This window comes from Bombina bombina, chromosome 1, assembly GCF_027579735.1.
Source record: "Bombina bombina isolate aBomBom1 chromosome 1, aBomBom1.pri, whole genome shotgun sequence".
Lineage (NCBI taxonomy): Eukaryota > Metazoa > Chordata > Amphibia > Anura > Bombinatoridae > Bombina > Bombina bombina.
This window is the reverse complement of record NC_069499.1, coordinates 247,617,002-247,643,019: the sequence shown is the minus strand read 5'-3', so window position 1 is coordinate 247,643,019 and position 26,018 is coordinate 247,617,002. Positions and strand designations below refer to the sequence as shown.

General features: G+C 38.7%; 1 protein-coding gene across 3 annotated transcripts in view; it reads right to left on the bottom strand.

Annotated features, from left to right (window-relative positions):
- Window positions 1-26,018, bottom strand: part of GEMIN2 (gem nuclear organelle associated protein 2) — a 53,776-nt gene that overhangs the window by 21,129 nt on the left and 6,629 nt on the right. For 2 of the 3 annotated variants that reach the window (XM_053697915.1, XM_053697913.1), the window contains exons 3-7: window positions 15,140-15,229; window positions 5,146-5,205; window positions 3,338-3,457; window positions 1,235-1,282; window positions 832-900 (exon numbers count right to left, since the gene is read on the bottom strand). In XM_053697915.1, coding sequence (XP_053553890.1) covers window positions 832-900; window positions 1,235-1,282; window positions 3,338-3,457; window positions 5,146-5,205; window positions 15,140-15,229 — 387 coding nt within the window. The remainder of the gene's footprint in view (window positions 1-831; window positions 901-1,234; window positions 1,283-3,337; window positions 3,458-5,145; window positions 5,206-15,139; window positions 15,230-26,018) is intronic. The other variant, XM_053697914.1, reaches the window with a different exon arrangement.

Genomic DNA, 26,018 nt, shown 5'->3' with positions numbered 1-26,018 from the left:
AGGCATCAAATATACCAAAACGGGCCTAGATCAATGCCTTGGGTACGTCGCTGGTCGTTAAGGACTTAAAATGCTGGTGTACTGAGAATAATTAGCTATGCTTCCCATGCACGTGCAGAGAAAAATTCCAACACAAGCATTTTTTGCCAATACATATATTGTAAATATGTTTCTATTCAAAAGATGCACTTAATATATATGCATTTTAAATTTTGACAGGAATGTTCATTAAAGTCTTCACTGACGCAATACACACCATTGCCAACTCTGAGCATGCATGGTATTTGAATCACGATTATCTAGTTACATGTAGATTATGTTCTTATGCCGCTGAAACTGCAATAAAAACTTACTAGAAGCATTTTTACAAATGGAAGTACATTGTTTTTGGTCATTTATGCACATTTCAATAATGGCCCATCACATTAACCTTTTAAAGTCGTTATGGTGTTTTATTCCGTCATAACCTCGCTGAAGCCAATGGTGCTTCCTGGATCTGATCGCAGTCTGGAGGGCGTGCCTAGCGTCATAGGGACGCCCCCTGACCCGATCCCATAACAAATTAACCCTGTTACGAAAGAGTTATGTTTAAAGTGAAAGTCAACCTCAGCGTTTCGCAAACGCTAGGATTGACTACTGAAACAAATAAAGGGGACTTTCATTTATGAAGTATAAAATACTTTATGCAGAAAGCTCCTTTATTTGTTTCAAGCAATTGCCCTTCTGAGCTGCTAATTTTTATAATTTGCTAAAGACAGCCAAGATAAAATGTGTTAATATACACTTTAGATAAATGGGGGGGAAAAAAAAAAAAAAAAAAGCAAAGCTTACCAGCTCCGGAGTAAAATCCCTCTCTTCAAACCAATTCACCAAGTACTCTAACACACTTGTAACAGTTGCCTTTGAAATAAAATGAAATATAAGACATTAGCTGCTAAACTCCTGTGAATGTAATGATATACATTATACCACAATTAGAGATTAGCAGTGGGGAATACTAGGTACTTTTCCCATTCTTGCATACAGTTACCAACATAAGAAGCTGCCTTCAGTAGTCTTTAGCCCTGAATCCACAACTGATAAACTGAATGTGCTTGTACTCAAAGCCGTTTCAAAATGGAACCCCACTATTTGCTACATTTAGAAATAAGCTTATGTACCATTCAAAACAGAATTAGTGTTGTGCAAGATTCCCTTCATTACTAGATAAAAATCTGAAAAAAAAAAAAGTCACCTGACTCATACGACTGACGATACTCAGTAGAGGAGGAAATCCAACCTGCTGGGCAAAATATAAAATTACACATGAAGATACTACTGGAAAATTTAAAAAAAATAATAAAATAAAAAATAAAATAAGTATTTAATAAACAAACTACAGTATGTTTAGGTCAACATCCACATATATAAAACCTTAAAGGGACAGTAAACTTAAAAAGTAATGTTACATAAGTCTGTGCTATTGCAAAATTATGTAACATTATCCTAGCAACACCTGCAAAAACAAAAGATTTTAGAGATTCAACCCACAAAAACGTATTCTTACCTTCCTTTCACCAGCCTCTTATGATTTCCCCCTCCCCCCCCCCCCCCCCCCGAAAAAAAAAAAAAAAAAAAAAAGGCTGTTTAGGAACACAAGGTAAGTATAACTTTGGGGGGGGGGGGGGGTGTCAATTTCTTGTTTTTGCAGGTGTTGCTAGGATAAATATATACTTCTTCCCTATTGCAGAATTATGTAACACTTTAAGTTTACGGCCCCTTTAAAAACAACATTTGCTTTCTCAAGGTTAAAGTTAGCAACGCATTGCTGGGACCTAGCTGCACAGTCTGTAGAGCCAATTACAAGAGGCATGTGTGCAGCCACCAATCAGCAGCTAGTTCCCAGTAGTGCACTGCTGCTCCTTTCAATAAAGGATCCCAAGACAGTCAATTTGATAAAATAACTAAATTGAAAAAGTCTCTTAAAACTGCATGTTCTCTCTCTAATTTTGATTTAAATATCGGTTTAATAAACAAAAAAAACAAAACAAAAACACGTACATGGTATAGGGACATTAAACACAAATTGTAAACTACATTATGATGTACCTTCATTTCTGGGAAGAATTTTGCAATGAATAATGTAGCTTTATTCTGTCAAATGAGCTTTTTGTTTTAGGTTTTATCTTTTCACCAATTTCCCTGTCCCCATAACAGGACCCTTACTAACCAATCACAAACTAACGCACAGGTATAGCGTGAACTCTGGAAGCATGTCATTTTTAAGACTATTATGGCCCTTTAAGAGAGAACACAGAGCCATGAAACAGATTTATTCTCTCATGATTCAGATAGCGAATACAATTCTTTAATAAGTCACTTCATTAAAAGGGACATTAAACCCACATTTTTTCTTTCATGATTTAGAAAGAGAATGCAATTTTAAACATCTTTCTAATTTACTTCTATTATCTAATTTGTTTTATTCTCTTGATATTCTTTGCTGAAAAGCACATCTAGATATGCTCAGTAGCTGCTGATTGGTTGCTGCACATAGAAGCCTCGTGTGATTGGCTCACCCATGTGCATTGCTTTTTCTTCAACTAAGGATATCTAAAAAATGAAGCAAAATAAATAGAAGTAAATTGTAAAGTTGTTTAAATTTGTATTCTCTATCTGAATCATGAAAAAAAGATTTTGGGTTTAGTGGCCCTTTAAGAAAAACTCTTAAAAGCCCTGAAGACGTTTGTCATTGTAATGCAAAAAGTTTTAGGGCTGATTCAATATATCATGCAATGTTTAAATAAGAGCTCTTTCTTAGAATGCTCACAATATAAATCTTGTTAACTCGTATATTGTTAATGCATTTCACTGCAACCTCATTTTGATGGGTTGTGGTTTCAAAGAACATTATAGCAGCTGTAGAGTATAAAATGTATGATAAATTACTCATTTAGGCTTATATTCGTATATAATAAACAAGTAATTGAAAACACATTAATAGAACAACTATTTACAGTACACTTTCCCTTTTAAGAAAATTATGAAATTGTGAGATTTTGGTGAAATTCTCTTGGTATCCTTTGTTGAAAACATAACTAGGTAGGCACCAGATGTGAGCAGCTAGCCAACTTCCAGTAGTGCACTGCTGCTCTAAGATTAACTCAAAGGATTTTAAATAAATATAGTTTTAGTCAAACACAGAGCATTTTCATATTGCACTATTGCTTGCATAAAACACATTAAAAAATCAAATATTTAAAACTGGGCAAACATTTTAGGATTGTTTATAGAATACATATACATAACACATACAGTGGATACTTCCATTCACACACACACGCCCAAGACTACTAACCTTTATATAATCAATTCCTGGATTTTGATTGTCGTTGCTGGAGAGGGCAGCCGCCAGGTCAGAATATAACCTCTCACCCAGGCAGAATTTTTTCCAGCTTTCTTCGTCCTCTGTGCTTGGCTGGAAGAAAAAATAAATAAAATTTATTATATATATTTAAAATCAGCAGTCTCATTTAATGTATTTTTGTAAATGCAATGAAGCCAACTACACAACAACAAAAAAAGTTCTTGTATACTGAATGAATCATAATCTTGCTGCGCTATATCCCTTTGCACCAATACAGCCCTGATCAGTCAATGATAATCATCAAGACAGAAAATCTTGCGAGTAAAATGTCCTTTTAGGTTTTCACAACACTTCGAATACTCCAACTACAGAAAGGAAAACCCTGCATCCCAGACTCCCAAAAGCCTAAGATTTCAAAACAGCATCAGTTTTTCTAGGTACAGTTGCACAGTCAGGGATTTTGTAGGCATCTAATTAGATGTATGATTAAGCAATTATTCCAAGATGCAAACTATTATCAAAATATTATTATTATTAATAATAATATAGATTGAAACACAATCATTAACTGAAACAGACAGCTATGCAGGAGGAATAAAAATGGCCAAACTAACTCTAAGGTGAGGTTGCTGAAGACAGTTTAATGTGAAAGTCATACACCATGCACAGCAACCAGACACAATGTATTTATACTGCATCAGCAAGGTCTCTCCCAGGCAGAAATTTTATGGCAGACAGAAGTTTCAAGATGTGCTGTCCATGTTCTTCTGGAGAAGCACAAAGAAACAGGCAACGTTGAAAACTGTATACACAGTGGTCTGCCAAGGAAACTGTGCAGCAGATGGAAAAAAAAACCTCATGAAGTGTTCAGAAGTGGTCTTCATGGAAGACTTGAGGCCAAAAAGCCACAGCTCTTATTTGGAAACATGGCCAAGTAACTCAACTATGCAGAAAAATGGCAGCAGGTGCTCTGGACCGATGGGTCAAAGTTAGAAATTTTGCCATAGCAGAAGGCAGTTTGTTTGCCGAAGGGCTGGAGAGTCTGCAGGCAACAGTGAAGCATGGTGGAGGTTCTACAAATGGAGTTGGGGGATTTGGTCATAATTCATGGTCTCCTCAATGCTGAGAATAGGCAGATACTAATCCATCATGCAATACCATCAGCATAAAGAACAATGAGTCCTGAAAGTGATAGTATGGTCCCCACAGAGCCCTGATTTCAACATAATTGGGACAGAAGCAACTGAGGCTGCCTAAATCCACAGAAGAACTGTAGTTAGTTCTAAAGGATGTTTAGTTAGTTCCCCAAGATGTTTAGACCAACCTATCTACAGAGTTAAACTGTGTGCAAGTGAACCTAGAAAAACTGATGCCGAATGCAAAAGGTGGCCAGTTCAAATATTGATTTTATTTAGCATTTTCTGCTGTTCACTCACTTTGAATTTTGCCAATTGATAATCAAACTAATAACTTTTTTATATAAATCATTCTTACTTTACAACATTTTTTTCACACCTGCCTAAACCTTTAGCACAGCACTGTGAGTAGGTGTATAATATATATATATTGCAGCTGGTTTTGTTTTGGGGGCCCTAAACCAGTGTCTAATTTTGAGGCACCAGTGACTCCCTGGGTTTGTCCAGCCCTGCCTTATCATGCATTCCAAATTCGAGAGGGACAGAGAAATTAAAAAAACACACCTCATCCTTGATTTTCTATTTCCCTACCCAGAAATACACACACACTTGTTTGTGACGACAAAGGTCAAAAGCTTATTTAATCCAACATAAATAACTTACCATTGTAACATTGCTGTCTAGGGGTTGAGACCGCCAGTGGCCCCTGTGCTTGTTGAGGCTCTAAAAAGAAAATAAATTAAAAAAAAAAAAAAAAAAAAAAAAAAAGAGGAGGATTAAAAAAAGACTCTTCTTGGGTTTGCTGAAACACACTTCTGCCATTGAAAGTGCAGGACTTGAGAGGGGGAAGGAGAGTCTGCAAAGTGATACTAAAGGGGTCAAGTAAATTCTTAGTCAGATCAGCTTTCCCTCAATTAGATTGAAGGTGTAAAAAAAAAAAAAAAAAAAAAAAAAAAAAATGCAATTCACAGCATAAAACATTACTAAAGTAAGTGCAAATTCTGCTTCCATTGAGTACAGGTGGCCCTCGGTTTACAACGGTTCAATTTACACCGTTTCAGAATAACAATCTTTTTGTTCCAGTCATGTGACTGCTATTGAAAAGCATTGAGAAGCAGTGCATTTATTAAAATAGCCAGTAGGTGGAGCTGTACGCTTGTGTTGCAGCAAAGCCAAGCAAGCTGAAGTTAATCAGTTTAACCAGACCTGATTTATCGAACAGATTTCAAAGGAGCAAGATCTTCCTGTCTATAAATCAGTCCAGATTGGAATGCTTAGAAAGAACTGTTTGCAGAAAAATGCAAGTGAAGTCTGTGTTGTGTGATTATTTTATTAGGTTTATAATGCTGTTTAGCAAATGTTTTTGTTCATTTAACTTAGTTTAATTATATATTCTGTATTGTGTGATTATTTTATTAGGTTTATAATGCCGATTAGCATTTAAAGTCTTCATTTCAAAGCTTTAAAAATGTATTCGGTGTTAATTATGACAATTTTGAGAGGGGCCTGGAACCTTACTCCCTCATTTCCCATAGACTTACATTATAAACTGGGTTTCAATTTACAATGGTTTCGATTTACAACCATTCCTTCTGGAACCTAACCCCGTCGTAAACTGAGGGCTACCTGTAGTTGGCAAAACTTTGACAAAATATTAAATTAACTTAAAAAATGTACTGCTTTATATCACTAATGAATGTTTTGACTAACCCCACACACACACGGTACTTAATTTCTTTTTAACCCCTTAAGGACCAGCAACGTACCCTGTATGTCACTGGCCTTTTTTTGGAACTTGATTGTTTTATAGCGCGGTCTTGCCACCAGCGTTGAGACGGCTCTATTCCACAAAGCCTGCTGGAGGGAGTGCATTAATAGCGTGTTCTTGCTAGACTTGTGCTATTATGTCCTGAAAAAACCCTTAACGACCAATGACATACAGAGTACATTGTGGTCATTAAGGGGTTAAATAAAATATCACACAAGGTGTCATTCCCTCAAAAATAGCTTTTCCTGTATCCTTTTGTTGAGGTTGTGCACTGGCGGTATCAGACATGCTTTATCTCACATTAAATAGAAGCAACGGAGCAGACAGGGCGTTATTATATAACAAATATACGGATCTAATGATACAGAATATATTTCTATCTCAGCACACATATGCATAGAATCTATTAGCAATTAACCCTTTACCCAAAAGGTCTATGCCCTATGTCATGCAGTACCAAGCTTAGCGTACTGCATAATGTAGATCTATGTCTGACATATTGGAAGCCCAAGCAGTCTTGGTTGTCAAGTGAAAATTGATGCTGGAAGCCCACAAACGGCAAGTCTCAGCCTTCATATGGTAACGGAGCATGATTAGTGACCATTACCATATGAAGTCAGATGGCAAGACTGTTACAGACAGTGACACTGTCTGTAGAGATCAACCGTTTGGTGCTGGTGGCAGGTGTTGGGTGGTCACCAGAGTATACACTACAGCAAATATGTTTTCAAGGGAGGGAATTAGGGTGGTCCTGACATTGATCGCAGGGTGTGGGGTCCCTAAACTACAGGAAATAAACTCTCTCTCATCAAAATGTGCTTAATTCTTTTGGTATCCTTTGTCCAAGGAGCAGCAATACACTGGGAGCTAGCTGAACACATTAGGTGAGCCACCAATCAGCAGCTAGCTGCAAGCAGTCCATTGCTGCTACTGAGCCTACCTATGTATGCTTTTCAACAAAGGATACCAAGTGAACCACAGTAAATAGCAGTAAACTGGAAAGATGTTTAAAAACTGCATGTTCTATCTTTAGCTGATACAGCTGAATTTGTTTCAATTTTAAAAAGCAATTAAAGCATTTTTAGATTTGGCTCTTCCGTAAGGATGAGACAACGTTTTGGATTATAGTGCAGTGCTGTTGTCCCCGAGAGGACCTATCTTCCCCACTGCTGGAGAGACAAATCACCTCTTGAAAACCAGATCATTTCTAGCGAGAAGGATACATAACCCTCATGTGAAAGAAGGAATTTACCTCCTGAAATTATAGAGGGGGTGGGAGCCCTTATATTAAAATGATCTTTCAAACGTGGGGTCTCATACCGCTGTCATTAGTATAGGACTGCCCCTAACCCCTAAAGAAAGGATACAGCACACAAAGCCCTTTTAGGTAGATAAACCACTCATCTGATAGGTGCCTTTTACATGACTATGGGACACTCAATCAAAATTAAACTTTGATTATTCAGATAGAGCATTACATTTTAAACAACTTTCCAATTTACTTACATTAACAAAATGTGCACATTATTTTTATATTTACACTTTTTGAGTCACCAGCTCCTACTGAGCATGTGCAAGAATAAGTGTGTATGCATTTGTGAATGGCTGATGGCTGTCACATGGTACGTGTATGCATTTATGAATGGCTGTCACATGGTACGTGTATGCATTTATGAATGGCTGATGGCTGTCACTTGGTACAGGGGGAGTGGAAAAAGACATAACTTAAAATTGTCAGAAAAAAATAAAATAAAAATCTACTACTCATTTGAAGTTTAGACCAAGTGCTATTGCATTGTCTTGTTATCTTGCATTTGTGGATTATGCAAATCTACTGTATTGACTGATCCTTTAAGCAAGTTCTTCTGTATTAGTGGCTGCCAAATGGAAAACTTCCAGTATATAATATTTGAAGGGTACAGCTCACTTATATGTAAGAAACAGACCTGACAAAGCACAGATGAATTTGCCCCCCTTACCACAGTTCATTTAGTCTCTGTCCTGTCTGAAAATGAGCAAGGGAGGGAACTGAGAGGAGAAAGACCTCAACAGCCAGGTTGTTTAAAGAAGCAGTGCTGTCTGAGACTACTGAATATTCAGCACCACTGCTCTGTGGTAGTTACACTCCTGGTCCCAGGCAGCTGCCAGGTTCAAATAAACCTGAGGATCAGTAGAGGGAAGGAGACAGCTAAGCACAATGTCTGAAGACAACAAACTGCTCTGCTCACCTACCCCTTCCTCACTCTCTACAGAAGCCCGTGCATTTTACAGAGAATCATAGTCCGTGCAGGGGCAATGAAAAGTTTAATTAAAAATTAAATAAAACTAATCAAATTAATCTTAAAAAAAAATTAAAATAAAAAATAAAAAATACTGTTACGATTCACAACTTTTGTTCTACTCTGGACAAAGGGTAGGGAAGCTGTGCGCACTAAAATTTTAGCTGCGCACTTCCTAAAAGAATTGCTGTGCATGCACACAAGCGTACAGCTTTCAGGGAATAGTGGTTGTACTACTGCACCAATAAATCAATCTTAGAGAAAGTGTACTCTACTTACCAAGTGTTATGCGGTGCACCAACAAATTATTTCTGATGACAGAGGACTTAGTTGACCATCTAAGGTTTTTATGTACAATGCTACTCACATAAACACAACAGGTCTTTACCGTGTTTCCTGCTACTACACAAAGATTCTAACCTGTGCAGTTAATGTTACTAATCCGTGCTAATGTACAGCACTGGCAGAACAAAGAATACAAGCGGCTGCAATTTGTCATAGTGAGAGAAAGTAAGTTGCTGATAAACCTAAACTATCAGAAGAAAAAAAACCTTGACAAAGAGCAGTAAAACTTCAAATACAAAGCAAGAAAGTTGCTTTATCCTAGATGCACAAAGCAAATGACAAAAATTATACTTACAGGGGACCACTAGCATCCTCTTCTACTCCTTTCCACTAGCAGCCCCCCATGGTAATCTCAGTGCCCCCTCTGTAATTCCCCCCCATAAACGGGGCAGTACCTACCATTTTGGGAACCACTGATCAAACAGAACAAGATCAGGGGGTGAGTCATCTCCTATGTGACCCCCCCCCCCCACAATACAAAATTGAGACCACTTATTTGAAAGCCACTATCTTCATCTTTCAAATGCTTTGGTCTGTGTCTGCAGCCAGGTGATGCTTTACAGCATTGATTGTGTTTGGGGATTCTGGTGAATTAAACAGAGTGTTTTGTATCTGTATAGGTATCAGATCAATTTAATATTTATTATTAGTAATAAAAATAAAATGCAGATGAAATGGGAGAGATGATTTGTGAAATACTATATTGGATGACTTCTGGCCAACTTATTGTGGGAGTTTTGAAGGGGGGGGTTGTAATATTTTTTCTTTGGTTGACTGACATTGGAATGGTGTAGTTTTACACTTTATCTGCTAATACTGGGTATACAATATAGCAGCTAAAGCACCTCAAGAGCATGGTATTATAGAAATACATAGCTTGGCTGCTTTCAAAATACTGTGTTTAATAGGTGACCCAATGGTTAACCTAGAGTAAAAATAATTTTATGTCACTATTTGTTTTTAAAACATTTGCCATCACTTTAACTAAGCTAATGGGACATTCTAGTGTAAAAGCCAGATCATTTTATTTCCTTACCACCTTTTAGTTTTGGAATCATTTTCTAGATGTTTAATTAGTGCAAATGGGACAAACGGTCAAACACATTGGCACCCTTATGCCATTACACAAAGTGTATGCAATAGTTAGCCAAAAAGCAAAGTGCTGTGGTAAAAAACATTTTTTTAGTGTGTGAAATAAATGAGCAAAATAAAAAAATTAAATTTTTTAGATAATGCCCGTTTATGTAAAAACTTTATTGACTATTTAATGTGGCGTTTTGTGTCCCTAGCTGAATAACTTTTCTTACAGCAGTAGGTTATTTTAGTTACATGGTTGAGACTCAGGCCAGATAAGGAGCTTCTGCAATGTAACAACAATCAGGCAACAGTACTTTGCAATGTCAGATTCCAGGTCACAGATGTCAGCACCTAGACCAGGGGCGTGCTGTGCTGAAGGAACACAACAAAGTTATATGGCTTTTCAGACAATTTTTATTTTATCTTTTTAAAATAAGTTTTATTTTACCGGACCGGAGCCGCCTCTACGTTTTTTTTGTTGTTGCTATTTTTTCCCGAATTGTTTAATAAATAATAATAATATTATTTAAAATCCCAGCCCTGAAATCCCTCATTCAGCTTTCTAATATCTCCTGGGTCATGCTCAGCTGTTTTCTGCTGCATAAGTTTTTCCTGAGCATGGCATTCTCTCTCTCAAGCACTACATGTGTGCTCTGTGCAGTAGGGAGGGGGGTGGCTGCAACACTACAACAAAAAAAAACAAACAAAACATAAGTGCAGCAACAAACCCTATGTCAACCCTTGGTGACAAGTCATTAAAGAATGTGATTGTCACTTGCAGCACTGTTGCCATAGGTTACAAACCGTGACCAAGACAAATGCACCCACTGATGGCGTCATTCACAGCACAGTAAAATTAATTTTGTCGGTGTGGATATGTAATTCTTCAGTCTACTATTGCCAGAATATAATGCATAGACTAACATTTCTATGTATTAAAAAAAAGGTACATGAAAGATTTTTCGTCCCCCATTCAGTTTTAAACAACTTTCCAATTTACTTCTAATATCGAATTAGCATCATTCTCTTGGTATCCTTTGCTAAAGGTGCAGCCATGCACTACTGGGAGCAAGCTCAACACATCAGGGGAGCCAATGACAAGAGGAATATATGTGAAGCCACCAATCAGCAGCTAGCTCCTAGCAGCAAATTGCTGCCCCTAAGCATAACCAAGTATGCTTTTCCAAAGCAAAAGAGATAAAAGTAAATTAGAAATTTGTTTAAAATTGCATTTTACATTCGAATCATGTTTATTTTTGACTTGATCATTGCATTATTTCTTCCTTATATCTGGTTTTAAGAAGTCAGCACTGTACGGAGTGCAACAAATGGAGTCAAATAGCAGATTAAGGAAATAGTGATTAATTATTCATCATCTCATCTCTCCACAGGTATGCATTTCCTTCTCTGCATTTCTTGCCCTGGTTTTTATCCCACATCCCTTTAATGTTTTTTCAATATACTGTTATGCATTTCCTCCGATGTCTGAATTTATGACTTTCTGTATAATTGTTATCAGCCCCATTGTATAATTTCTGTGTGCATCCCCCAGCTATTTGCTCACCCCCCCATCTAATTTACAAGTGTGTAACTCCAGTCTTCCTAACTAGTCTACTTGTAACACAGCTGCCTTGAATCAAAGCATTCCAACCCTAATTGTACTACTATATACAGCTGAGAGCTGCCTCTGAATTATAAGTGGCTGAGTTAAGAACTGGAGGGGAAACTGCAGACCCCACTAACAGGTAATCCTTACTAACGATACACCTGCACAATGCTCTCTATGTCCTGTCTGCCATCTTCCTAAAACTCACTGCATGCCCTTATAACATCAATAATCCCCACACTATCCTTATACCTCTCCCTCCTCTCATCCCCTATGCTGTCCTCTCATGAACTACTCTGTTTCCTTAGCAATACTTCCCCATCCAACTCTCCTGTGTCTAGTCATAGCCGCTCCTACAAGTCTCACACTCACTGCTACTACTGCCTGCTTCTGGTGACATCTCTCCTAACCCTGGCCCTGCAGCAATCACCACACTCCTACACTCTCGCTCAGTCCCCCACAATACAAACTCAAGGTCACGCGATCCTAACAATCTCATCTCCATTAACCCACAGCGCTTAACCCCTCTCTTTTCTTGTGCCCTCTGGAATGCACGCTCTGTCTGTAACAAACTTACAACTGTTCACGACCTGTTTGTTTCTAACGCTTTCAATCTTCTAGCAATTACTGAAACCTGGCTTTCTTCCTCCGACACTGCTTCCATTGCTGCTCTAACGCACGGCGGTCTCCACTTCAGCCACACACCTAGGCCAGGTGAGAGACATGGTGGCGGTGTTGGAATCTTACTGTCCCCTCCTGCTCCTATCAGCACCTCCATCCTCATCCATCTCTCTCCTCCTCCTTTGAAGTCCATTGCATCCGCATTTTCTCCCCCCTCTCCCTCAAGGTGGTAGTTATCTATCGCCCCCCTGGACCAACCTCCCAATTCCTCGACAACTTTGCTGCCTGGCTTTCTCACTTTCTCTCTACAAATACACCTGCTCTAATCCTAGGGGACTCAACATCCCCATTGATAACCCATCTACCCCTGCTGCCTCTAAACTTCTCTCACTCACAAACTCCTTTAGTCTTTCACAATTCACCCTATTCCCTACTCACCGTGACGGACACTCTCGATATGGTATTCTCCTACCTCTGCTCCCCTTCTGATGTCACCCATTTCCAATCTCAGACCACCATCTTCTCACCTATATCTCAATGTACAGGCTAAACCTATTTCTACCCCCCGCCTCCGCACCTGTAGAAATCTGCACACTGTGGATCCTCTCCAACTTTCTAACCTTATTCAAAAACGCCTTCCCCACACTTCCACGGTATCCTGCCCTGACCTTGCTACAAGCCACTATAACAATACTCTATACTCTGCACTCGACACCCTTGCTCCTCCACAAATACGCAAAACCCCACGTCGTCAGCTCCAGCCCTGGCACTCTCAGCAAACACGCTATCTACAAAAATGCTCCAGTGCTGCTGAACGTGCCTGGAGGAAATCCCGCTCTGAACCAGATTTCCTACACTATAAGTTCATTTTTTATTCTCACTCCTCTGCCCTTCACTTAGCCAAGCAAAACTACTTCTCTTCTCTCATATTCTCACTCCTCAAACCCTAAATGTCTCTTCTCCACTTTCAACACTCTCCTCTATCCACCTGCACCACCCCCTCATCTGATTTTAGTGCTCAAGACGTGGCAGACTACTTTTTCAACAAAACACTTACCATCAGAAGTAACATCCCACCACAAGACTGCAACCTTTCATCTCCGCCCCGGTCACCCCCTCCAACACTCTCAGTACCTTCCCCCCCCCAAACACTGAGAATGAAGTGAGTTCCCCAATATCTTCCTCACACCTCACTACCTGCCCCCTTGACCCTATCCCTTCACATCTAATACCTTCTCTGTCCTCTACCCTCACCCCAGCTCTTACACACATATTCAACCGATCCCTTACTACTGGTTCATTTCCATCATCCTTCAAACATGCAAAAGGTCACCCCCATCCTGAAAAAACCCTCCCTCGACCCCAATTCTCCTGCAAACTACCGCCCCATATCACTACTTCCACTAGCTTCTAAAGTCCTGGAAAAAATAGTTTTCGATCGCCTAACACACTTCCTATCCGCCAACTCATTGCTTGACCCCCTGCAATCTGGCTTCCGTCCACAACACTCAACTGAGACTGCCCTCACCAAGGTTACTAACAATCTTCTTTATACTAAAAACAATAGCCACTATTTTATACTTATCTTACTTGATCTGTCTGGTGCCTTTGACACTGTTGACCATCCCCTCTTCCTACAGACTCTCAACTCCCTTGGGCTCTGTGACATTGCCCTCTCCTGGATCCACTCTTATCTCTCTAATAGGTCCTTTTCTGTCTTATTTGCTTGTGACCCATCTTCTCCATTGCCTCTGCCTGTAGGAGTACCTCAAGGCTCTGTTCTAGGCCCTCTTCTCTTCTCTATTTATACTTCCTCACTGGGTAAACTTATCAGTAGCTATGGCTTCAACTATCACCTCTATGCTGATGGTACTCAGATCTACCTATCCACCCCTGCACTCTCTCCTTCTGTCCTTTCCCCACATCAGCGACTGCTTATCTGGCATTTCTTCCTGGATGGCCTCTCACCACCTAAAAATTAACATGTCCAAGACAGCTTCTTCTAATCCCCCCCCCCCCAACTAATTCTACTCCAGTTTCTAACTTTACTATCACTGTCGGTGACACCACTATCTTCCCATCACCCCAAGTCCGCTGCCTAGGAGTTACACTCGACTCCAATCTGTTCTTCATACCCCACATCCAATTGCTCTCTTCATCCTGTCGCAACCACCTATGCAATATCTCCAAAATTCGTCCTTGTCTGAGTGCTGAAACTACTAAACAGCTAATCCATTCCCTAGTAATTTCCCAGCTTGACTACTGTAACAACCTACCAACTGGACTTCCTCTCTCCCGCCTCTCCCCCCTTCAATCCATCCTAAATGCCTCTGCTAGGCTAATCCACCTCTCCCGACGCTCTGTATCTGCCTCACCCCTCCGAGTCCCTTCACTGGCTCCCCATTCACAGCAGAATTAAATTCAAAATTCTCACTCTGACCTACAAAGCCCTTACCAATGCAGCCCCCCCATACCTGAACTCACTCATCAACAAATATACTCCAGCCCGTCCCCTAAGATCCAACTATCTACTCCTTGAATCTTCTACCATCACCTCCTCTCATGCTAGACTACAGGACTTCTCTCGTGCGGCACCAACCCTCTGGAACGCACTTCCTCGAGCTGTCAGACTTTCAGGGAAGCCTATAACCAAATCAGTAACTAATGAATTCCACTTGCCTAACAGTTGCCCTCATCTAACTTCACACTAACATCATTCCCACCTTTGCAGTCCCCACCTCCTGTTTCTCACCCTCCTACCTATTTAGATTGTAAGTTCCCACGGGAACAGGGCTCCCAATTCCTCCTGTATTTGTTTGTTAAATTTTGTCTGGTGTCTCATATTGTACTGTCCTTTTATCTTTGTTACCTATGAACAGCGCTGCGGAATCTGGTGGCGCTTTATAAATAAAGAATAATAAAAATAATAATTAATTTGAAGAAATGAAAAGGGCCATTTACCTGACGAGCAGCAGAGAACTGAGCTACTTGCTGCTGTTGCCATCGGAGGCTGGGCGAGTATCCTTCAGGGGCAGGTTGGCATCCAGACAGCTGAAAGACAAAAGTTACAGCTCCATATAAGAATAGTAGCTTTATACCCCATTACTTTCTCATGGAGCAATGTCAACCTATGCAGAAGAAAATAAAAACAAGGTTTTACTATAAAAACTCATTTGATTTATGTTCTGAATCTTTATTTGCAGATTATAATATAACAAAACGTGCATTCCCATGAAATACTACTGTATCTGCAGAACACTCGCTGCAAGTGCACTTCCAGCTTACACAATAGTAATACACAAAAGCGCGCATTCAGACCAGATGCAGCAAAGCCTTTGTTCCTTTCATTAAAGGTAAAGAACATGTCACATGGAGTAACTATATTTAGTCAGATTGTAAATCATGAAAAAGGGAAAGTAAATGTTACAGCAGTACACAGATAATGTGTAAACAGGGGCATTAAAAGGATATGAACTGCCCTCTGTGTTAGCTGCTGTAACTTTGGTAGACCAAATCTACAGCAGCTAAAGCAAAGTCAGGGGGGTCTTCCTAATAGCTAGTGGTGCTAAAAAGTCACCTTCATGGTCCGGACAAAAAGGTATAGAAAAAAAAAAAAAAGGTCCAATTTACTTAAAATTATAAAATTTGCTTTATTGTCCTGGTTTTCTTGTTGAAGAGAATACCTAGATAGTGTACATGTCCGGAACACTGTATGACAGGAAACACTGCTGCCATCTAGTGCTCTTCTGGATGCTCCTGAGTACATATATGTAATATGATAGATAGATATATAATTTGAAGCCATGGAGAAAAAAATAAAATAAAGATATATGTATTTAGTAACTTGCTGAAGGTCCGGATATGTTAAAAAGAAATGGAAAAACATTTTCTTTCATGATTCAGAAAGAGCATGCAATTTTAAACAACTTTCCAACTTAGTTCTATTATCTAATTTGTTTCGTTCTCTTAGAATCCTTTGTTGAAAAGCATACCTAGATAGGCTCAGGAGCTGGGATCTAGCTGATGATTGTTGGCTGCACATATATGCCTAGTCATTGACTTACCGATGAGCTCAGCTAGATTGCGGTAGTACATTACTGCTCCTTCAATAAAGGATACCAATAGAATGAAGCCAAAAAATCAAGAGGCAAATTTGGAAAGTTGGTTAAAACTATATGCTCTGAATCATGAAAGAAAAGAAAGTTGGGTTTCATGTCCCTTGTAGAACATGTGAACTATAAAGAACCTCTTTAGCCAGTACATGAGAACAGGCAACCCCCCCCCCCCCCCCCAAAAAAAAACCAAACACAAAGAAATCATCCACATAACTAAACAAAGGACATTATTTTGTCTCCTCTAATCCTTCTACTGATTCAGAAGTACCAGAGAGAAAGCACTCATTTCCATTAAAGAGACCCTCCAGACCCCCAAAGCACTTCAGCTAGGGGTGTTTAGGAGGCCCCCCTTTAGGCCTATTTTATTAAAGTGCACTTTAACGGGATGGGAACACCTCCCTGGCTGTCTAGTGAGTTTTCTCATAGGGAAGCTTGGGTCAAAACATCTATGAGACGATGCGGATTGGGCGATTGCAAGAGTGATCAACTTTTTCCTGATTTTCAAGAGTCATCCCATCTATAAAATGAATGTATTGTGTATTTTTTGGAGGCAATATAGGTTTACTTAAAAAATGTTGCTTGTGGTGAAACACTTTAGAGGATTTAGTTGTATGCGGATTTATAGGCGCAATTTTAGGAGAATTGCTTTGATAAATCCTGTTTAAAGAGCAGGATTTATCAAAGCAATTTGCCTAAAATTGCACCTATAAATCTGCATACGACTGAATCCTCCGATTTATTAATGCAAATTGCGCCAGTCTGACTATACATTCCTCTCACTTAGTTCGCAAAGGTGCACCGGTGTGGGGGGAAAAAAACAAAAACAACATAATTTATGTAAGAACTTACCTGATAAATTCATTTCTTTCATATTAACAAGAGTCCATGAGCTAGTGACGTATGGGATATACATTCCTACCAGGAGGGGCAAAGTTTCCCAAACCTTAAAATGCCTATAAATACACCCCTCACCACACCCACAAATCAGTTTAACGAATAGCCAAGAAGTGGGGTGATAAGAAAAAAAGTGCGAAGCATATAAAATAAGGAATTGGAATAATTGTGCTTTATACAAAAAAATCATAACCACCACAAAAAAGGGTGGGCCTCATGGACTCTTGTTAATATGAAAGAAATGAATTTATCAGGTAAGTTCTTACATAAATTATGTTTTCTTTCATGTAATTAACAAGAGTCCATGAGCTAGTGACGTATGGGATAATGACTACCCAAGATGTGGATCTTTCCACACAAGAGTCACTAGAGAGGGAGGGATAAAATAAAGACAGCCAATTCCTGCTGAAAATAATCCACACCCAAAATAAAGTTTAACAAAAAACATAAGCAGAAGATTCAAACTGAAACCGCTGCCTGAAGAACTTTTCTACCAAAAACTGCTTCAGAAGAAGAAAATACATCAAAATGGTAGAATTTAGTAAAAGTATGCAAAGAGGACCAAGTTGCTGCTTTGCAGATCTGGTCAACCGAAGCTTCATTCCTAAACGCCCAGGAAGTAGATACTGACCTAGTAGAATGAGCTGTAATTCTCTGAGGCGGAATTTTACCCGACTCAACATAGGCAAGATGAATTAAAGATTTCAACCAAGATGCCAAAGAAATGGCAGAAGCTTTCTGGCCTTTCCTAGAACCGGAAAAGATAACAAATAGACTAGAAGTCTTACGGAAAGATTTCGTAGCTTCAACATAATATTTCAAAGCTCTAACAACATCCAAAGAATGCAACGATTTCTCCTTAGAATTCTTAGGACTAGGACATAATGAAGGAACCACAATTTCTCTACTAATGTTGTTGGAATTCACAACTTTAGGTAAAAATTCAAAAGAAGTTCGCAACACCGCCTTATCCTGATGAAAAATCAGAAAAGGAGACTCACAAGAAAGAGCAGATAATTCAGAAACTCTTCTAGCAGAAGAGATGGCCAAAAGGAACAAAACTTTCCAAGAAAGTAATTTAATGTCCAATGAATGCATAGGTTCAAACGGAGGAGCTTGAAGAGCTCCCAGAACCAAATTCAAACTCCAAGGAGGAGAAATTGACTTAATGACAGGTTTTATACGAACCAAAGCTTGTACAAAACAATGAATATCAGGAAGAATAGCAATCTTTCTGTGAAAAAGAACAGAAAGAGCGGAGATTTGTCCTTTCAAAGAACTTGCGGACAAACCCTTATCTAAACCATCCTGAAGAAACTGTAAAATTCTCGGTATTCTAAAAGAATGCCAAGAAAAATGATGAGAAAGACACCAAGAAATATAAGTCTTCCAGACTCTATAATATATCTCTCGAGATACAGATTTACGAGCCTGTAACATAGTATTAATCACGGAGTCAGAGAAACCTCTTTGACCAAGAATCAAGCGTTCAATCTCCATACCTTTAAATTTAAGGATTTCAGATCCGGATGGAAAAAAGGACCTTGTGACAGAAGGTCTGGTCTTAACGGAAGAGTCCATGGTTGGCAAGATGCCATCCGGACAAGATCCGCATACCAAAACCTGTGAGGCCATGCCGGAGCTATTAGCAGAACAAACGAGCATTCCCTCAGAATCTTGGAGATTACTCTTGGAAGAAGAACTAGAGGCGGAAAGATATAGGCAGGATGATACTTCCAAGGAAGTGATAATGCATCCACTGCCTCCGCCTGAGGATCCCGGGATCTGGACAGATACCTGGGAAGTTTCTTGTTTAGATGAGAGGCCATCAGATCTATCTCTGGGAGCCCCCACATTTGAACAATCTGAAGAAATACCTCTGGGTGAAGAGACCATTCGCCCGGATGCAACGTTTGGCGACTGAGATAATCCGCTTCCCAATTGTCTACACCTGGGATATGAACCGCAGAGATTAGACAGGAGCTGGATTCCGCCCAAACCAAAATTCGAGATACTTCTTTCATAGCCAGAGGACTGTGAGTCCCTCCTTGATGATTGATGTATGCCACAGTTGTGACATTGTCTGTCTGAAAACAAATGAACGATTCTCTCTTCAGAAGAGGCCAAAACTGAAGAGCTCTGAAAACTGCACGGAGTTCCAAGATATTGATCGGTAATCTCACCTCCTGAGATTCCCAAACTCCTTGTGCCGTCAGAGATCCCCACACAGCTCCCCAACCTGTGAGACTTGCATCTGTTGAAATTACAGTCCAGGTCGGAAGAACAAAAGAAGCCCCCTGAATTAAACGAAGGTGATCTGTCCACCACGTTAGAGAGTGTCGAACAATCGGTTTTAAAGATATTAATTAATTGATATATCTTAGTGTAATCCCTGCACCATTGGTTCAGCATACAGAGCTGAAGAGGTCGCATGTGAAAACGAGCAAAGGGGATCGCGTCCGATGCAGCAGTCATAAGACCTAGAATTTCCATGCATAAGGCTACCGAAGGGAATGATTGAGACTGAAGGTTTCGACAAGCTGTAATCAATTTTAGACGTCTCTTGTCTGTTAAAGACAGAGTCATGGACACTGAATCTATCTGGAAACCCAGAAAGGTTACCCTTGTTTGAGGAATCAAAGAACTTTTTGGTAAATTGATCCTCCAACCATGATCTTGAAGAAACAACACAAGTCGATTCGTATGAGACTCTGCTAAATGTAAAGACTGAGCAAGTACCAAGATATCGTCCAAATAAGGAAATACCACAATACCCTGTTCTCTGATTACAGACAGAAGGGCACCGAGAATCTTTGTGAAAATTCTTGGAGCTGTAGCAAGGCCAAACGGTAGAGCCACAAATTGGTAATGCTTGTCTAGAAAAGAGAATCTCAGGAACTGATAATGATCTGGATGAATCGGAATATGCAGATATGCATCCTGTAAATCTATTGTGGACATATAATTCCCTTGCTGAACAAAAGGCAATATAGTCCTTACAGTTACCATCTTGAACGTTGGTATCCTTACAAAACGATTCAATAATTTTAGATCCAGAACTGGTCTGAAGGAATTCTCCTTCTTTGGTACAATGAAGAGATTTGAATAAAACCCCATCCCCTGTTCCGGAACTGGAACTGGCATAATTACTCCAGCCAACTCTAGATCTGAAACACAATTCAGAAATGCTTGAGCTTTCACTGGATTTACTGGGACACGGGAAAGAAAAAATCTCTTTGCAGGAGGTCTCATCTTGAAACCTATTCTGTACCCTTCTGAAACAATGTTCTGAATCCAAAGATTGTGAACAGAATTGATCCAAATTTCTTTGAAAAAACGTAACCTGCCCCCTACCAGCTGAACTGGAATGAGGGCCGTACCTTCATGTGAACTTAGAAGCAGGCTTTGCCTTTCTAGCAGGCTTGGATTTATTCCAGACTGGAGATGGTTTCCAAACTGAAACTGCTCCTGAGGATGAAGGATCAGGCTTTTGTTCTTTGTTGAAACGAAAGGAACGAAAACGATTGTTAGCCCTGTTTTTACCTTTAGACTTTTTATCCTGTGGTAAAAAAGTTCCTTTCCCACCAGTAACAGTTGAAATAATAGAATCCAACTGAGAACCAAATAATTTGTTTCCCTGGAAAGAAATGGAAAGTAGAGTTGATTTAGAAGCCATATCAGCATTCCAGGTCTTAAGCCATAAAGCTCTTCTGGCTAAGATAGCCAGAGACATAAACCTAACATCAACTCTAATAATATCAAAAATGGCATCACAGATGAAATTATTAGCATGCTGGAGAAGAATAATAATATCATGAGAATCACGATTTGTTACTTGTTGCGCTAGAGTTTCCAACCAAAAAGTTGAAGCTGCAGCAACATCAGCCAATGATATAGCAGGTCTAAGAAGATTACCTGAACATAGATAAGCTTTTCTTAGAAAAGATTCAATTTTTCTATCTAAAGGATCCTTAAACGAGGTACCATCTGACGTAGGAATGGTAGTACGTTTAGCAAGGATAGAAATAGCCCCATCAACTTTAGGGATTTTGTCCCAAAATTCTAACCTGTCAGGCGGAACAGGATATAATTGCTTAAAACGTTTAGAAGGAGTAAATGAATTACCCAATTTATCCCATTCCTTGGAAATTACTGCAGAAATAGCATTAGGAACAGGAAAGACTTCTGGAATAACCGCAGGAGCTTTAAAAACCTTATCCAAACGTATAGAATTAGTATCAAGAGGACTAGAATCCTCTATTTCTAAAGCAATTAGTACTTCTTTAAGTAAAGAGCGAATAAATTCCATCTTAAATAAATATGAAGATTTATCAGCATCAATCTCTGAGACAGAATCCTCTGAACCAGAAGAGTCCAAAGAATCAGAATGATGGTGTTCATTTAAAAATTCATCTGTAGAGAGAGAAGATTTAAAAGACTTTTTACGTTTACTAGAAGGAGAAATAACAGACAAAGCCTTCTTTATGGATTCAGAAACAAAATCTCTTATGTTATCAGGAACATTCTGCACCTTAGATGTTGAGGGAACTGCAACAGGCAATGGTACATCACTAAAGGAAATATTATCTGCTTTAACAAGTTTGTCATGACAATTATTACAAACAACAGCTGGAGGAATAGCTACCAAAAGTTTACAGCAGATACACTTAGCTTTGGTAGATCCAGCAGGCAGTGATTTTCCTGTAGTATCTTCTGGCTCAGATGCAACGTGAGACATCTTGCAATATGTAAGAGAAAAAACAACATATAAAGCAAAATAGATCAAATTCCTTATAAGACAGTTTCAGGAATGGGAAAAAATGCCAGACATCAAGCTTCTAGCAACCAGAAGCAAATGAAAAATGAGACTGAAATAATGTGGAGACAAAAGCGACGCCCATATTTTTTAGCGCCAAATAAGACGCCCACATTATTTGGCGCCTAAATGCTTTTGGCGCCAAAAATGACGCCACATCCGGAACGCCGACATTTTTGGCGCAAAATAACGTCAAAAAATGACGCAACTTCCGGCGACACGTATGACGCCGGAAACGGAAAAGAATTTTTGCGCCAAAAAAGTCCGCGCCAAGAATGACGCAATAAAATGAAGCATTTTTAGCCCCCGCGAGCCTAACAGCCCACAGGGAAAAAAGTCAAATTTTTGAGGTAAGAAAAATATGATAATTCAATGCATAATCCCAAATATGAAACTGACTGTCTGGAAATAAGGAAAGTTGAACATTCTGAGTCAAGGCAAATAAATGTTTGAATACATATATTTAGAACTTTATAAATAAAGTGCCCAACCATAGCTTAGAGTGTCACAGAAAATAAGATTTACTTACCCCAGGACACTCATCTACATGTTTGTAGAAAGCCAAACCAGTACTGAAACGAGAATCAGTAGAGGAAATGGTAAATATAAGAGTATATCGTCGATCTGAAAAGGGAGGTAAGAGATGAATCTCTACGACCGATAACAGAGAACCTTATGAAATAGACCCCGTAGAAGGAGATCACTGCATTCAATAGGCAATACTCTCTTCACATCCCTCTGACATTCACTGCACGCTGAGAGGAAAACCGGGCTCCAACTTGCTGCGGAGCGCATATCAACGTAGAATCTAGCACAAACTTACTTCACCACCTCCCTTGGAGGCAAAGTTTGTAAAAACTGATTTGTGGGTGTGGTGAGGGGTGTATTTATAGGCATTTTAAGGTTTGGGAAACTTTGCCCCTCCTGGTAGGAATGTATATCCCATACGTCACTAGCTCATGGACTCTTGTTAATTACATGAAAGAAAAAGTTACATTTGCTAGTTTTAGTCGCATTTCCTAGAGTCCACCTTAGCATTACGCCCAGTTACCAATTTATCATTTTTCTGGTCCTTTGGAGAACGCAAAGTTCTCCTACAAGTAAGCATATCATAGTTCTCCAGAGGTATTGAGGAGAACAGCATTAGAAATCATTATCTCTTTGAACCTGTGTCATGATCACATCTATTTCTGATGGAATACTTTGATTCTTGCAGGACTATCTTTAGCTAGATACATATGCCAGATATAGAATGCAAAATTAACCCACAAAAAACGAAAATTCTATTAACAATTTGAATGTGTTATGGTTACAAAGTGTCATTATTATAAAAAAAGTTAAATTAAAAATGTATTGTGTCAACACTTTATAGTCTCACCAAAAATAATCTGCAAATTTGCTGCATGTAAAACGCAAATGTAATGGATTGAAGAGATTTAATTCTTTTTTCGAATGGAAAAATTAATCATAATTTGCCCAAGCTCGCCTTCCAAACAGCGCAACTTAATACATGCATATTAAAAAAAAAAAAAAAAAAAAAAAAAAAAAAAAAGTGTGCGCACCGGTGCGCCTCTCCAAGGACAAGCTGCAGAGAACTTGGAGGAGAATATACAGGAGAATTCTCCTAGCCCTTGATAAATCTAGCCATTTATGATACAGCTTTTACAGAAGGAGCAGAAAAAGTGTTTCTGGAATGGGAACATTGGAGGGAAAAGCTACTTTTACTTTTATTGTGATGGCCCTCCTTTAATTCCATTAATTCTTTTTTTAAATGTCTTTAGGACACCTCTGGAGTGCAAGGACGTGTTTGATCATCCTGGTAGCATTTGGAAATGCTTATTTCTTTTGATAGTAGAATTGCATAATTAACAAGTGCATAATTTAAAGACGCTCACTCCGAATTTAAAATAAGCAGTAGATTTTTTTTCTTCTGATAAATGTATCTTTCCCCATTTCACCCGGCAATGTATAACAGGACAGTCATCAGCCAATCGTAGACTAGCATACATATACCCTATGAACGTGTGCCCAGTAGGAGCCAGTGCCTCAAAAAGTGTGCATATAATAAGAATGTGCAACATTTGGTAATAGAAGTAAATTGGGTGGGGGGGGGGTGTCTTAAAACCGCATGCTCTGAATCCTAAAAGTTTAATTTTAGTGTCCCTTTAAGTGTGGTTTAATCCAATTATAAATAAATGGTAATGTAATGTCAGTCCTAGCAGGTTTAGTCCCAGAGCTATGCTGTATAATGATTTATGTAAATATTTGCTAATGAGCATGGCCAGTATTTTCTCCATGAAAGGAGGCAACCCTAGTTGTGATGGGGGGGGGGTAGATCATTAGTATGAATCAAGTAATCATTATGATAAAGGTTATAAAGATAAACTAACAATTAAAATATGGTTCAGTGTTTAGAGGAATTTAAACTTTTAGCTTTCAATTAAGGCTTAAAGGACCAGTCAACACAGTAGACTTGCATAATCAACAAATGCAAGATAAGACAATGCAATAGCACTTAGTCTGAACTTCAAATGAGTATTAGATTTTTTTCTGACAATTTTAAAAGTTATGTCTTTTTCCATTCCCACTGTACCATGTGACTGCCATCAGCCAATCGCAAATGCATACACGTACCATGTGACAGCAATCAGCCATTCACAAATGCATACACACTTATTCTTGCACATGCTCTGTAGGAGCTGTTGATTCAAAAAGTTTAAATATAAAAAGACTGCACATTTTGTTAATGGAGGTAAATTGGAAAGTTTTTTAAAATTGCATGCTCTATCTGAATAATGAAAGCTTAATTTTGCTTGAGTGTCCGTTTAACTGAAATGACAGAAATAACTCTACTATAACAAGATGGATCCCACAAACAAACAAAACTGAAGTCTTTTTCCATGCAGTGCCCCTAGAGACAAATGCATATTTGTCTTTTATTTGAGCATTGCATCCTCAGTATTTTCTTAGTATTTGCACGTCTTCAGGGTTACAAATTATTTGTCACCTTAAAACAACATTTTCCCTATTCCATAATTAAATTTATCAAAAAAAAAAAAAAAAAAAAAAAAAAAAAAGTGAGGAGTTTCATGCAATTATTATTGCCAATGGTTTGTTGTTGGAGTCATGGCTCTTAGATCTTTGCGGTGTCAGGGCATCTGTAAATGTCAGTGGAAAATACACATACATACATATACAGGTGGCCCTCGGTTTACAAAAACGGTTCAATTTGCACGGTTTCAGAATAACAACTTTTTTTTCAGTCATGTGACTGCTATTGAAAAGCATTGAGAAGCAGTGCATTGATTAAAATAGCCAGTAGGTGGAACTGTCCGCTTGTGTTGCAGCAAAGATAGGCAAGCCGAGCAAGCTGAAATTAATCAGTTTAACCAGACCTATTGAGCAGCTTGCAAAGAAACAAGATCTTCCCATGTATAAAATCAGTCCAGATTGGAATGCATAGAAAGAACTGTTTGCAGAAAAATGCAAGTAATGCCTGTGTTGTGTGATTATTTTATTAGGTTTATAATGCTGTTTAGCATTTAACGTCTTAATTTCAAAGCTTTATAAATAATGTATTAGGTGTTACTTATGCCAATTTTAAGATTGATTAACATAGCATTTGAAACAAAAAGGTTTAGCTTTTGAAGTGCACAGCCCTGCAGGAGGTAACCAAGCCAGCATATATCCTAGAATGTTTGAAGACAACATTCTCTACATAAAGTCAGATAAGCAAATAAAATTCTGACTGTATAGTGATTAGCATAGACTTGTTAATTGCCCCTGAACATCAGATACACGTCTTTATTGCTAGCTAAACAGAAAAATATTATTGTGGCTTTGAAATTCATTGAAAATACAACTTGTATTTAGAATTCAAATAAAATATACCTCAGTATTGTAGGAAAATGCTATTGTATATATTTTTAATGGATATAAAATAGTCTAGTCCTAGGAAGTTGAAAACTTGAAAGCCAAAATTTCAACATGTCTTAACCTATGTATTTTTGTTCCC